General features: G+C 36.4%; 1 protein-coding gene across 11 annotated transcripts in view; it reads left to right on the top strand.

Moving 5' to 3' along the window:
* Positions 1–15,471, top strand: part of crim1 (cysteine rich transmembrane BMP regulator 1 (chordin-like)) — a 632,333-nt gene that overhangs the window by 479,213 nt on the left and 137,649 nt on the right. For 9 of the 11 annotated variants that reach the window (XM_088625109.1, XM_088625117.1, XM_088625112.1 and 6 more), the window contains 2 exons: positions 5,021–5,142; positions 6,473–6,517. In XM_088625109.1, coding sequence (XP_088481235.1) covers positions 5,021–5,142; positions 6,473–6,517 — 167 coding nt within the window. The remainder of the gene's footprint in view (positions 1–5,020; positions 5,143–6,472; positions 6,518–15,471) is intronic. The other 2 variants (XM_088625113.1, XM_088625110.1) reach the window with 1 other exon arrangement.

Raw genomic sequence — 15,471 nt, 5'->3', positions numbered from 1 at the left:
AAGTATGTTTACAAATCCTTTCACCTGGCAATCTAACTGAATGCCCAACTATCTGAGAAGCCCTCCATGAAACCATGGTTGCTATTAATTCATTTAGGGCTCATTGACAGAATTGCTGTTTTTTATGCATGCTAATTTCTGATTCCTCACTCTATTTCATGTTTATAGATAAGACTATTGATCGCGAAGGGAAATTTATGTACATGTTTGCATGTTCTTTTGTAACATACAGCTTTTTGTGATTTTTTTGTATATTTAAGCAAGTGTTCCTGCATCCCTCTTCTGCACTATAGGCATGGCTTTTTTCTGTTTGTTTATTTCAAAGCAACACCTGCTCCATTTCTAAAACTTTTTGCCCATGTGCATTTCTGTGCACTTTAAGGTCCTGAATTTTCATTTTCATTTCATTTCATTTGATAGTTTTCACTATCTTTTGTTTCTTGTCCTACAACTGTTATTATTGATCACCGAATTATTGTACTTGACATGACTTCATTCAGCCTTTCCTGAACGTCTATGACAGGCAGAGAGAGTGCTGTTTCTGGTGCGATCTTTTGCAGCTGACATTTCACTGTTTTAAACGAACAAGAAATTAGTTTATAAATCAGTTATTCTATATAAACACAGCGTAATTGCCCTCCGAAAATCCTCTTTTTCTTGTTCGTTTTAGAGACCTTGATCGAAACTGATTTTAGATGTCAGAAAGGATTTATTTTCTCTGTATTTCCTACATTGCTTTGTCGAGATTTTAACTTTATATTTAGGTTCAGATTTAAACTATAAATCGTACACTAATTAATTGCAGTAAATACTGATGTTTTGCTCCCTCTTACCACAAAAATATATATGTTTTGTAGCTGGGATGAACTTTATTTCGTACGCGTAGCTACTGCGATTTGGACACGAAGCGGTTAAAGATGGCAGCAAATCAGGCACCCAGAGAGGGGGGGGGGCATCTTCTCGCCTCCATAACTAAAATGCCAAATAGGAGTGGCTTAAGCGACATACACAGTCGTGTAACTGACAGTTTGAGGTAGCCTATCGTGTAAATTTCGCTTTGTTGCTGATAGGTTAAGCTTTTGAAACTCTGCCCCAAAGTCATGTGACTGATTTTTCGCCCTGTTTCAATGGTTAAACGCAATGATCACAAGCACCACCATGGTAACTGGGATGTGTAGTTTTTAATTCTGTTTGAATTATAACTGTACGTACTGTCTTCATATTTGGCCAAGGCTTTAAAGAGAAGGCGCGCCAAAAAATTTCGGTGCTGTCGTCTCCCCTTTAAAGGTACCCCCGTGCTGGAAGAATTTGACCTCGGAACGTTTGCCCAGCGTACAGTTAAACCAACGCATTAGCATGTTAAAGCGATTCTATTGAGGGAGTAGCCCAGCTACCACTTAACACTGTACTTCCTACTTTGAATACCTGTGAAACCGGTTTAATTCGTCACAGCCAGCACTCCGGCAGAGAGGGGGTTGAGTAGTGGAAGCGGGCGAGATTTCCAGTGAAAGACACCTCCCCCTCAAAAACCCAGTAAGCAGTAATGCTTTAAGTTGAAAATCGAGGTAGATTTTGAGGATGATAAAGAGGGTAAACTGGGATGGGAGGAGGGTTTGGTTTTGCATAAGGGGCAGAAGATTTCCCTTCTGCTTTGTGTAAGGATGGTATCAAAAGCAATCTTAAGTGGTGAGAAAGCTGTGCTCAATGTATTTAAGGGACTTAAAAGTAAAAGGAGATGCTTCATATTGCTTGAATAATTTTAAAAACTAAGTTATAAATGCAGACGCTCCCTCGGTGCGCTGCTCTGGTACGCCGGCTCTTACACAGTGCCTGTCGGCCGTAAGCGTTACAATATACATACCCAACACTGCTTGTACCCATCTGTCATGCAAATAAAACACCTTGAATTGAATTGAGGGGAGAGGGGGGGAATACTAAAGCCAATACTGTCTCAATACCCTCAATGGGCTTTGACGTGCTAATGCATTGGTTTAACAGTCCGGGTGTGGCAAGCTTCCAATGTCAACTCGACTCGATTGGAAGACAATGAACGTATTTTAGCCCTAAATGAATTAATAGCAAACATGGTTTACATAAAATACATTTTTCCAAGAAAGTTAATAATAATACGATCTATAGTTGAAATCTGAGCCTACTGTAAATATAAAGGAAAAGCATTTTCAGAGCGCAATCACGCTGTGTTTATGTAGAAAAAGCGATTAGGTTTATGAGCAATCTAATTACCTATTCGCTTAAAACGCTATATAAAATAAAGTTTATTTAGAGATGAATGATCAGTGTCGCAGTTTAAATAATTTTTGTAGGAGGGCTTGGACAGATTCCAAGTGCATTTTTGCAATTTACGTTGCATTGTCCAATGTTCTGTTGTAATACAGGATAGAATACAGTTACAGTAGTCTAAGCTTTATCTGCCTATTTAAAATAATTTTTTTGAATCCCCGGCGGAACACACTCCATAGGAATCAGCGCTTTTATACAGTATATCGCCTTTAAACACATATATTTAAACACGCGTTTACGATTTAAATCAAAACGCGATTCAAATCAATATAAATGTATATTTCGTAACGTATAGGTGACTATTCATTGTTATTAAAAAGACTTAAATTCGATCATGTCGTGATATTTAGAAATATAAATTTGTTTGGTGCGAGTGAGGTTTTATTTAATCTCTGACCAAGGGAAACGTTTCATTTTTTCAAAGAAATGTTTGTTAAAAAATAAAGTCATAGTTCCATGGGATTCAATCACAGACCATGTGACATGGGAGTCAGGAAACTAACACACAGCGCCACCGGATTTAATAACGCAATAAAAACGCTATAAAATAATGTGACTAGGCACAGAAAAAGTTTACAGCACAGTACAATAATAAATGCTGACCATGACTTTAGAAGCATAAATTACCTTACACTCAATTTAAACACAAGCTGTCTTTCTGTATGAACCTATAAGCTGGTTCATACAGAAAATGTAGAAATGCATTAGCCTGATTATGATTAAAAAACACATAATTAAACACGCGTTTGCGATTTAAATCAGAACACGATTTAAATCAATATAAATGTTTATATTGTAACGCATACTGTCCAGCCTCCATTTCTCTATAAAAATTTACTCTGTTGCACACACACACACAATAGAAGCAGGAACCGCTGTCAGAAGGGAAGAAGGTGACTATTCATTGTTATCAAAAATGACTTAGAATCGATCATGTTGCGATATTTTGAAATATAAAAGTCAATTGATTGTCCATAACATCGCTATTCTATTTTTTCGAAGAAATGTTTGTTAAAAGAAAAGTCCAGCACCAGCTGGATTTGAACACACAACCTGTGCGTTGTTAGTCACGCACCTAGACCAGGAGGCAACAAGAAAACTCGCATGAACAGGGAGGCGAAACAGCCTTACACAGCCCTGTCGCAGTCCACGAATATAATCATACCGTTATTAAATTCTTTAGATACGCGATTCCATATTATATTCCCTATTAATCAAATTCTAGAAGTATGCTTGTTGACTCCGGTATCACATTAGTTAAAGACTTCAAAGCTTAAAATGTTTAGGGAGAAATGGAATACTGGTGTGTATTTTTTTCTTTTAAGTACCAAGACCAGCTGTATACTGTATGTTTATGTTCCAAAATTAATATCGTTTATGGCCTTCACACGCGTTGCAGTATGCTCCTATTCTTTTTATGCTCAGCTACTAAGATTTCCCTTCAGTGGTAAAATTAGATATGAATATTCAATACTTAAACGGGCACAGTTAAGACATTAAATATACATATACATACTGTATACAGTACAGTTTGCATATGGTAATATGTTTATGTTCCTAAATCAATCTCTTTTATGAGCATGTGAAAGGCATGGTGAATCACTGTACTTTGCATGATTGGAAACCAATGCGTGATTGCGAAATGCTGTGGTGTTACTTTTACAAAGATACTCAATGAAAAAAAGAATGTTGACCAGGGCAATACTTTGAGTTTACACTTATAGCTTGTCCAAGTTCATTCATTATTAATACTATTAGTAATATCTTCGTTAAAGACTGATGGCCTCAGCTCAAACATGAGAGTTTGAGCTTTATTAGCTCCACCTTGCGGAAATTCCGGATACTATTATTTTGCTTGTCGTATTATAGGAGAATTTACGGTAACTAGCGGTATTTACCGGTAACTCGCGGTATTTACCGGTAGCTTGCGGTAGACTGCGTACAACGTACCTGAAAATAATGCGGTATCGCCCGCGCATTTTGAATGGCTGCATCTGTATGTGACTAGAAGAGCTGTGTTGATTGTTGATGGTTAAGATATTGATTATTGATAGTGATATTGATTTTGATTGTATGTGAGACACTTCTGAAAAAAATAAATAACCTTTTAATACATATATGCTGGTTGTGTATTCCACACTTCTCACTTCTGCTATGTAGTGGCCTTTTTTTCATCCTTATGTGAATGTCTTGAGATGTGCCCTGCATACTAGGAAGATGTTTCAAAGTGCTTTCACCCTGAAGGTGCCTACCTGAATTATTCATTAACCAAAACCCTCTCTCTCTCTGTATTAATCTTAGTTAATGCCTTTTGGCTTTGCCTTTGGCTTTTTTCTTGTTCTTTCTGTTCTTTCAAGTCTCCTTTGTTATGAATAGCCATAATAAAGACACACATTCCACTTTTCTAAGACAATTTGGAGTGTCTTTGGATAGGATGGTTAAAAGGATTGACACATGTAATTTTACTTTGGAATAATACAGAATGCTGCTCTTAGATATAACCTCTAATTAATTTTTTAAGTGGAAGTGTTTTGTTCATAATTAGGACAAAGCGTCAAAAACAATACTTGGGTTAACCTCACCTGACATGTTTTAGACCTGTATGACTTTTCATGCTCTGTTGTGCTTGAAGAGACACCTTTAGCAAACATGGGATTTAGTTCAAGTGAGACTGTAATGCTACATCATTGTTGATGTTTATTGTTTTTCTTTTGCACAGGAAGAACAAGCATGGATGTGAAATCTGTCGTTGCAAGAAGTGTCCTGAACTGCCATGTGACAAAGACTGTCCAGAGGGCTTTGAGCAAGACAACCATGCCTGCATTATTTGCAAGTGTAAAGGTAAGTGCTGAATGGGGTATCCATTTCCACTTTTGTTCTTTCCCTTAATCAGGGATTAATCAGGCATTTGAATGTGAAGCAAATAATTGGGATTTAAATCAGGGAATTTGAAAATGATAAATTAGATTTATTCCACCACAAAGGCAAGATATGGGTACATAGACGTACATATGATTTTTATTTGTCAGTAGTGATGTCACTTCTTAATAGATTACAGTTTTTTTCTTAATCAAGACTAAAACTTAGTACAGACGCAGCCATTCAAAATGCACGTCAATAGTCTTGTGGCAAACTCACTGTTACACACTGTGCTATGAGTTTGCTTGCCAAACTTAACTTTTTCACTGGCCAAAGAGGATCGATAAGTGGATAAGATCAGTTAAAATAATTAAAGCATAATAATATTTCTGAACATCATTAATGATTAGTAAATATAAATATAATATATTTACAAGGGAGTGGTAGCTATAAATAAAAAATAAGTAGCACAACAGAATTCCACCTTCTTCATAAACATTTTCATAACCAAATTCATTAACTCAGTCACTTGGATTTTGGAATGTTAGACGTGCTTAACTACATCTTTCTGTCATTATTGTTGTAATGGAAAATGAAACGTTTGTAGCTTTATTGAAACTCTTGTAGAAAATGGAAAAGGCTACAGGATTAATTTAGCTCATCAAAACGGAGTGATGCAGAATGGTAGAATTCTTACCTGCCACATGGAAGGTCTGGGTTTGATTCCCAGCCAATGCACAAGTTGTACTATCAACAAATAAAGACTCTTTCTCTAATAATAAAATATGATAGATAATATGAATTAAAGGAACATGTAATAGGTTTATTCCATGCTGAAAAGAGAAGAAAGAAAACACAATGTTTCAGCCGTGGAGCCTTCTTCAGGTGTGAGAAAGACAGGGCAGTAAGCAAAGGTAATGTAGCGGGAGAACAAAAGCTGGGAGAGAAGAGGGGCAGGAGGTGGGAGCAGGAGACAGACAGAGTGGCCAATCAGGTAGTGTGAAGTCAGGATAGGTGAAGAGAGGTGTGAAATGAAACCTACAATGAATAAAGAGAATTTTGAAGAAAATTAGTCTGTCGTTGAGAGAAGGGGAAAGGTGTGATCATAGCTGCAGGATAGTTTTAGTTTCTGTAGTCTTTTTGAAGTGGGAGTTAGGAAAACCATCTTTGAGAACACAGAGGGAGAGATTAGTGTGATATTGGCTGTCAGAGGTGAAATGAGAAACAATAGACTTGGAGAAATCTTTAATCTTCACAGCCCTAATATGTTCTCTGAAATGGTCTCCGTCTCCTTCCTGTTTCCCCAATGTAGGTGGCTGGGCATTTACTGCAAGAGATACAGTAAAGGGTGCTGGAGGTACAAGATGTCATCTGAGTGGTTCAGAATTGTCCTGAGAGTCCTTGAATGAGTGTGGTGTTAGATATGTACTTGCGCGTGATACAGCGAGCTCTGTTGCAAGGGAAAGTGCCTGGTGTGGATGGTTGCTGAGGGCGGTCAAAGGAGCTGTGAACAAGAAGGTTACGCAGATTAGGTGGTCTGCAATATGAGATAATGTGGTGGTCAGAAAAGAGGGCCACCCAGTGGAGGGATCATCCTGTAGGATGGAAAAGTTGTCTTTAATAGTCCTGGGGAGCAATATGAGCAGTATTTATTATACAGATGCAGCCATTCAAAGTGCGCGGTACAGACACCGCAGTACAGATACCGCAGGTAAGATGACACGCGATACCGCGGTGCGTGATTGGTTGACCGACAGGGGCACTCGTGGTCCGTTGGTCTGTCGTAGAAAGACTTACTGTAAACGCCTTTACTGTGCCCGTTGTAGATATTGAATTTTACCACTGAAGGGAAATCTTAGTAGCTGAGCATAAAAAGAATAGGAGCATACTGTAACGTGTGTGAAGGCCATAAACGATATTAATTTTGGAACGTAAACATACAGTATATGGCTGGTCTTGGTACTTTAAAGAAAAAAATACACACCAGTATTCCATTTCTCCCTAAACATTGTAAGCTTCGAAGTCTTAACTAACGTGATACCGGAGTCAACAAGCATACTTTTAGAATTTGATTAAAAGGGAATATAATATGGAATCGCGTATCTAAAGAATTTAATAACGATATAATTATATTCATGTTGCAAAAGAACTGCAACGGACATAAAAACTCCCTTGCATGGTTTCATTACGACCAGAATCGGTCTTGAGATATTTTTAACTTGATTTACAGTATTTGAGAGGTATGTCTTAACACCGATACTACAGTGCTTAAGTACTGCTCACGTATATGTTTCTAGGTTTATATTATGCATTTCATACGGTCAAATTACTTTTGAGCAATAAGAAGCGAGAAACGGTATGCGTTTTACTTTCGTTTTGTGCTGCGACCCGTGGATTGATTAGAGATATCAAGTACATACAAGTCATTTTTTAAATGTTGTAGTTCGTCTTGAAAAAATGTTACGAGTACATCATCTATCAACAATTACACAGGTTCTGTTTCCATATTGCGGATTTTGGTTACGTAATATTATTTTCTAGATTTCACGTTGTGAATATGATGGGATGTCTGATGGGATGTTCCTAAAAATCCATCCTCTGTAAAACGTCTTCTCTGGTTGTCCTGCATATGTATTCGCTAATGAAGCTGTGTGTTCTGAGCCTAGCCAGCTTAGAGGGCTAAAGACAGCTTGTGTTTAAATTGAGTGTAAGGCAATTTATGCTTCTAAAGTCATGGTCAGCATTTATCTTTGTACTGTGTTGTAAACTTGTTCTGTGCCAAGTCACATTATTTTATAGCGTTTTTAAAGCGTTATCAAATACGGTGTTACTGTAGTTTACTGAGTCCCATGTCACATGGTCTGTGATTGAAACCTGTAAAACCGGTTTAATTCGTCACAGCCAGCACTCTTCAGGTGTGAGGGTCTTCTGCTCAGAATGAAACGCTAAAATGTTTGTGTATATTCTAATGGTAGTGGGGGCGGGGTGTGTGGGAACAGGTTTGGTTGAAACATTTTCTCTGAAAGCATTTTCTTCTTGTAACCGATCTTGTTACAGCATGTTACAGTTTACTATTATTAACCATATTAATTTTAAGTGCTTAATGTAAAATCTTGTAAAAATATATTTTCATTGTTCAAATATACATTAAGTCTGACTATCATATAATAAGTTAAATACAAAACTAAAGAAAAAATAGGGTTAAATATAATTCAAAATATTTTGCTAACAATTTTAACTGTTCATGAATAATAAAATGTATTAACTAAGGAGTAGGATGGCACAGTTGTTAGTATGTTTTTTGTTTTTTTTTAACCCAATCTCCGGGAAACCATTAGTACGATGGTGAATCGGAGATTCTCAACCCTTGCTGCGTACGACTGGAAAATAATTCGTGATCGGATCAACGAAATGCTTCGTAGGAGGAGGCGGTCTTTTCCTCTTGTCTAACAGTCTGTCCACAAACAAAACATTCCTGTTAGACAAGAGGAATGGAAAAATAAACAATGTTGTCAATGAAAACCGGTGTGTGTGTCTCTCCCTGCTGGATGTCCCTCTCACAAACTGCTGAATTAATAAAATAATTTTATTGAAAACGAGTTTGCGATTGTCTGGTCTTTAAATTCTGGAGATACGCGATTCCATATTATATTCCCTTTTAATCAAATTCTAAAAGTATGCTTGTTGACTCCGGTATCGCGTTAGTTAAAGACTTCGATGCTTAAAATGTTTAGGGAGAAATGGAATACTGGTGTGTATTCACCAGCCATATACTGTATGTTTAAGTTCCAAAATTAATATCGTTTATGGGCTTCACACGCGTTGCAATATGCTCAGGCACTAAGTAAAAGGAGATGCTTCGTATTGCTTGACTAATTTTAAAAACTAAGTTATAAATATAAAAATTGCAGGCGCTGCTCTGGTGCGTCGGCTCCTACACAGTGCCTGTCTGCCGTAAGCGTTGCAATATACATACAGTACCCAACACTGCTTGTACCCATCTGTCATGCAAATAAAACACCTTGAACTGAATTGAATTGAGGGGAGAAGGGGGGGATACTAAAGCCAATACTGGCTCAATGGGCTTTGACGTGCTAATGCGTTGGTTTAACGGTCCGGGTGTGGCAGGCTTCCAATGTCAACTCGACTCGATTAGAAGACAATGAACGTATTTTAGCCCTAAATGAATTAATAGCAAACATGGTTTACATAAAATAAATTTTTCCAAGAAAGTTTATAATAATACGATCTATAGTTGAAATCTGAGCCTACTTTAAAAATAAAGGAAAAGCATTTTCAGAGAGCAATCACGCTGTGTTTATGTAGAAAAAGTGATTAGGTTTATGAGCAATCTAATTACCTATTTGCTTAAAACGCTATATAAAATAAAGTTTATTTAGAGATGAATGATCAGTGTCGCAGTTTAAATTATGTGAGTCAGGAAACTAACACAGCGCCACCGGATTTAATAACGCAATAAAAACGCTATAAAATAATGTGACACAGTACAGCACAGTACAACAATACTGACCATGACTTTAGAAGCATAAATTACCTTACACTCAATTTAAACACAAGCTGTCTTTCTGTATGAACCTCTAAGCTGGTTCATACAGAAAATGTAGAAATGCATTAGCCTGATCATGATTAAAAAACACATAATTAAACACGCGTTTGCGATTTAAATCAGAACACGATTTAAATCAATATAAATGTTTATATTGTAACGCATACTGTCCAGCCTCCATTTCTCTATAAAAAATTACTGTTGCACACACACACACAATAGAAGCAGGAACCGCTGTCAGAAGGGAAGATATATTCAAAATATCGCAAATATCGATCATGTTGCGATATTTTGAAATATAAAAGTCAATTGATTGTCCATAATATCGCTTACCTATTTTTTCGAAGAAATGTTTGTTAAAATAAAAGTCCAGCACCAGCTGGATTCGAACACACAACCTGCCAACTGGTAGTCACGCACCTAGACCAGTAGGCTACAAGACAGCTCGCATGATCAGGTAGGCGAAACAGCCTTACACAGTCCTGCCGCAGTACACGGATATAATCATACCGTTATTAAATTCTTTAGATACGCGATTCCATATTATATTCCCTTTTAATCAAATTCTAAAAGTATGCTTGTTGACTCCGGTATCACGTTAGTTAAAGACTTCGAAGCTTACAATGTTTAGGGAGAAATGGAATACCGGTGTGTATTTTTCCTTGTGATATTTTAAGCTCTAGTTGAATGATAGGTGTCGCATTTTAAATCATTTTCGTAGCTAGAAATTATGAAACGCCCTGTTAAAAGCAAGGAAGTTTTTATGCCCTGTTGAAGTAAAACAAAATGCCTGACAAAGTATGGCTTGGACAGATTCCAAGTGCTTGTACAAATGTGCTAAAGAAATTATACTTTGAGTATACAGCTTGTCCAAAGTCATCCATTATCAATACTATTAGTAATATCTTCAGTAAAGGCTTTGATGCATAAATATTTCTGATGAAGGTAGGTTGTGTACTTCTGTCCAACTGAGCAATCTTGCTTTCATAATATATACCAACATTTTAATGACTGATGATTAACATGCTGTAATACACAGTTCAAAATTAAAGGCTCAAATGCTGTACATGAGAGGTTAAGCTCCCCCTGGCGGTTTTACAAGGCGACGCCGGATAGTTAGTCACGTGACACACGTGACACACGTGATACTGCGTGATACTGTGACACGCCCACCGCGGTATGCCGCAAAATACCTCACCCATTTTGAATGGCTGCATCTGTATACTATATTGACATTTTTATTATTTTATATATCACAGTATGTTAAAACAATATTAAAAATGATTAAATGAAGGAACCACTGAGGGGTAGAGTTAGAAAACTTGTGAATACTATCAAAGTCCAAGCTGGTCAGACCAACAATCTCCAGGATGCTTTGAAAGAGTAAGGGAACTTAAAGATGCTCTTAAACAAAAATTCAATTGAAGTCTTTAAATGTATATTTACTTTAAAATACCAATCATTAAAGCCACTATGTACAGTATGTTACATAGTTATGATCTAAAAGAATAAAGTGACATTAAAAAGGCCATGAACTACAAACATTTAAGATGAGGAATGTTATGAAATAATGTCAAAATCTCCCCTGAATTCCACCTCTTCCCTCTTCCCTCCTTTGAAGACATGGAAGCTGAGACACCTGCAGAGTGAGATGTGGACAAAGGTGGAGGAGGGATGCAAGAGATGAAATGTGCAAAAATAGGGATTTGAAATTCAGTTAGACATGTCACGCTGTAGTATGTGTTAAACTTTACATCACCATCATGTTCTTAAGCATGAAGAAACATTTGCAGATTTAATGCATAGTTAAACTTGAAGATCAGAATGAGCTTAAAATGTTTCAGCAAAACAGTGGGGTCTGGCAGTTTGTTTTGTCAAACATCAAGGACAGTAAACGAGGTGTGGGGAGAGATTTTTTTGACATTGAGCTTGCATGTTAATGTAAACAAAGATTCTAGGACAAAAAGTTTGTGAACTCTTTTCACTGTAACAACTTAAACATGCTTTAATTTAAACAATCTTTAACCAATATTGTTAGCGCTGTATGTCAGCATCCTGGTGCTACAGGGAAAAATAAAACTCCTACTTAGATCTTCTGTCAACTAGAGCTTTTAGTATTTGACATACTAAATATTTAATATTTAACGTACTAAATTTGTCATCACCTTGTATACAGCAGGCTTCATCAATGACATATTTGCCTAGCCGAGTAAATAGCAAAAGCCTTAACAAAAACATGCTGACTTGTTAAACCCAGTTTATCCCATGCAATGTATTATAGATATGTGAATTGTAATTAAAAAGTATATTCTTCTCAGTGTAATATGTAATATAGTATGTTCCCAATACAAATGGTGATGCACAATAGTGCAATAGTGTGAAATGCTTCCATGAGCTGGGCACCCATTAGTTGACAGCAGTAAACCTAATTTGTTTTTGTTTTTTTTGTAGCAGCTAGTGGCCGGGACATTTGTTTTCTAAATTTCAGCATTTATTATATAGTGTTTCCATTCAGTCTCCTTTCAATTATGCTGTCCTCCAGGTCCCACTAAGGTCTAATTATATATTCTGAATCATAGCTTTGACATGAGGAGTCAAAGACAAAACACAAATATTTTCAATACTTTTGAATTTTGTGAGTGGCATTTAATAATTTTACATTTATGAAATAGTTTTATTTGTTCATTAGTTTGAAGTACATGCCTCTCCAAACACAAAACATAGTTTTTACTTAGGCATGTCAGCCAAATACATTGACATATTAACTATATTTTGCACATGTAACGTTATTGGACCGAGCAGAGTAATGCCAAAATGAGTAAGGAAAGTTACTGAGTTTAAGAATTCTGTGAAGTAATATCTACAACTATCGATATATATAATGCAATTCTTGCAGACTGCCTTCATCTAGATAGCAATTATCTACACCACTGTTTTGAAAACGATCATTAAATTTTAATTAAATGTTTTAGCAGCACATCTCTCAACAATTTAACGACAACTTAAAATATTAAGAATTTAAATATATTGATATAAATATAGTGCAGACTTCAACAAAGTGAGCACTTGTATCAGCTACAATGTGTAAGCCTGTGTTAATATTTCTCCATAGATCATTTTGTGAACTACTAGCTCACTTTGCTTGCTAGCGTGTAAGGGTTAATGTCAATTAGAGGGTAGACAGCTATAGAAGCAGAATATAGTCACTCAAAGACATTGCATTGTATTAGAATCTCCAATTCCCATAGATCACACTGGGCAACATTTTGGCAGTGCCTACCACCAGGGTCATGAGTCCCTCTGCTGGCTGGCTGTGGTGACATCCTGCAGGTCCCTCTCAATGCTGGTAGCTTCGCTGTTGGTTGTCTGTTGTCACCACCATGTGATAAAGCAATTGACTTGGGATAACTTCAAAAAATCTGTCTAAATTTTGAAAAAAACATCTGGGGTATTCACAGGTCAGGAGAACTGCAAGCTGAGTGAGGATTAGCTCATTACCTGTTTACACATTACACATTACACATTACAGTAGGCTACAATTTCTTGACCAAGAAAGATTTCCCACGCTCTGTTTTGAGTGCAATAAAACCACAAAAGTGAATAAAATTGCTATTGACCTACCCATGGCCTTGTCCACGTCTTATATATTTTTGTTAATTTAGTCAAGCTTTGACCAAACCACTATAGAAACCAATGGGTAAAGCAATAATCTCGACCTTTTTAAAACTTTTTAGTAACCTGTCATAAATTCACATGTGAATTAGGTTAGTCATTGTTACAGTACTAATAGTTAATTGCCTGAATTTATCAATAGGTTTTTCATATTGTAGTATAGTGAGTAGACATCGCAAGACAACAGAACGAGAGAGTAGAAGGCAGGAATATATGGTGTAAGGATGTGATTTATGTAGTTAATAAAATATAAGAACAGCTCTTTATTAAGATACACAACATTTATGGCGATGAGAGATGAGTGCTTGACGAACTCAAAGCGTGCAGAACACTGCACATTTTACAGATGCAGCCATTCAAAACAAGCGGGTGATACCACGTTAAAACGCAGTGCGCTTGTCGCAGTATAACACGGGTTACCGTATAAAACTGTATAATCCCGCATAATACAGCATAATACCGCAAGTAAGATAATTGTATCCGGAATTTCCGCCAGGTGGAGCTAATAAAGCTCAACCTCTCATGTTTGTCTCATGTCGCCATCAGTCTTTACCGCAGATATTACTAATAGTATTAATAATGAATGACCTTGGACAAGCTTTAAACTCAAAGTATTACCCTGGTCCACATTCTTTGTAACCATCTTTGTAAACGAAAATACTTTATTTTTTCATTGACTGTCTTTGTAAATGAAAATACTTTATTTTTTCAAGAATAAAAAGTAACACCACAGCATTTCGTTGATCCAATCACGCATTTGTTTCCAATCATGCAAAGTAATTCTTGAGAATCTCCGATTCACCATGCCTTTCACATGCTCATAAAAGATATTGATTTAGTAACATAAACATATTACTGTATGCAAACTGTACTGTATATGGCTGGTCTTGGTATTTTAAAGAAAACATACACACCAGTATTCCACTTCTCCCTAAACATTTTAAGCATCAAAGTCTTACATGTGGTTATTTCGGAAACGTTTTTACGTGCTCCTTGGTCCCTATGCCCATGTTACTGTACTGGACGTTTATACAGTATACAGTACTCTGTGAGAAAAGTGGTAGTTTTAAGCTTTTCTGTGAATTCGCTCGATACCAGAGTAAACAAGCATACTTTTAGAATTTGATTAATAGGGAATATAATATGGAATCGCGTATCTAAAGAAATTAATAACGGTTTAACTATATTCATGTACTGTTGCACAAACAGTAGTAAAAGACATTCCATTGAGATATGCTTGTCACATGACTGCCTTGGTGGTGTGATTGCTTAAGTGACTGACTTGTAATCCTGAGGTTGAGTGTTCAAACCCAGCTGCTACCATCAGTTTTTTTTAACAAATACAAATTTCTTTGAAAAACTAAAATAGCTAATATTATTAGCATTATATTGACATTTTTTATATTTCTAAATATCACAACATGTTCGTACTGTATGTACACAGCAGTAGGGTGCAAATTCACGTGATCCCTATTAATAAAGGGTATTAAGGGTATTAAGATCCCTTTAGATCTCCCTTCAGGTTTAAAAGGTTATTAATAATATCTTCGGTGTCGCATCTTCCCAGTTTAGCTGATCTTTTGCTGCCTACGCATGCTTACACAGCTCCCTGGGTAAACTATCATACTTGACTGAGAAAGCTTTAGAGAACTTTACATTTCTATTATCAACAAATTGCAAATACGATGTTTACATTGGCGTTATTAATTTTTCTCTTGAGTGTATGGAGGAGTGTCAGCTGTCAATGAGAACAGACCACCCTCTTAGGCTGGACAAACGATTTTTTTAAATTTTTACAAAAGAAATAAAAAATAGATATAATGATATAAAGATTTACTGCAATACAATACTGCTACGTTTCGGCTGTGAATCCTTCTTCATGAGTGAGGGTGAAATGCTTGGAGTTTGTAATGTAGGGTGCTCTGAATGGGTTAAACTTTAATGCAGGAAAAATGTATTTCCCAGAAGCTACAGTATACTGATTCTTATGGAATGTGTTTTGTTTCTTCTTTTATTCAGCATGGAATAAACCTATTATTTGATTCTTATTGAAGCCCGTTTCTGCCAGGGAT

The sequence above is a fragment of the Lepisosteus platostomus genome, chromosome 3 (assembly GCF_059453375.1).
Source record: "Lepisosteus platostomus isolate fLepPlt1 chromosome 3, fLepPlt1.hap1, whole genome shotgun sequence".
NCBI lineage: Eukaryota > Metazoa > Chordata > Actinopteri > Semionotiformes > Lepisosteidae > Lepisosteus > Lepisosteus platostomus.
The sequence above is the reverse complement of the archived record's forward strand: the minus strand, read 5'-3'. Positions and strand labels throughout refer to the sequence as shown.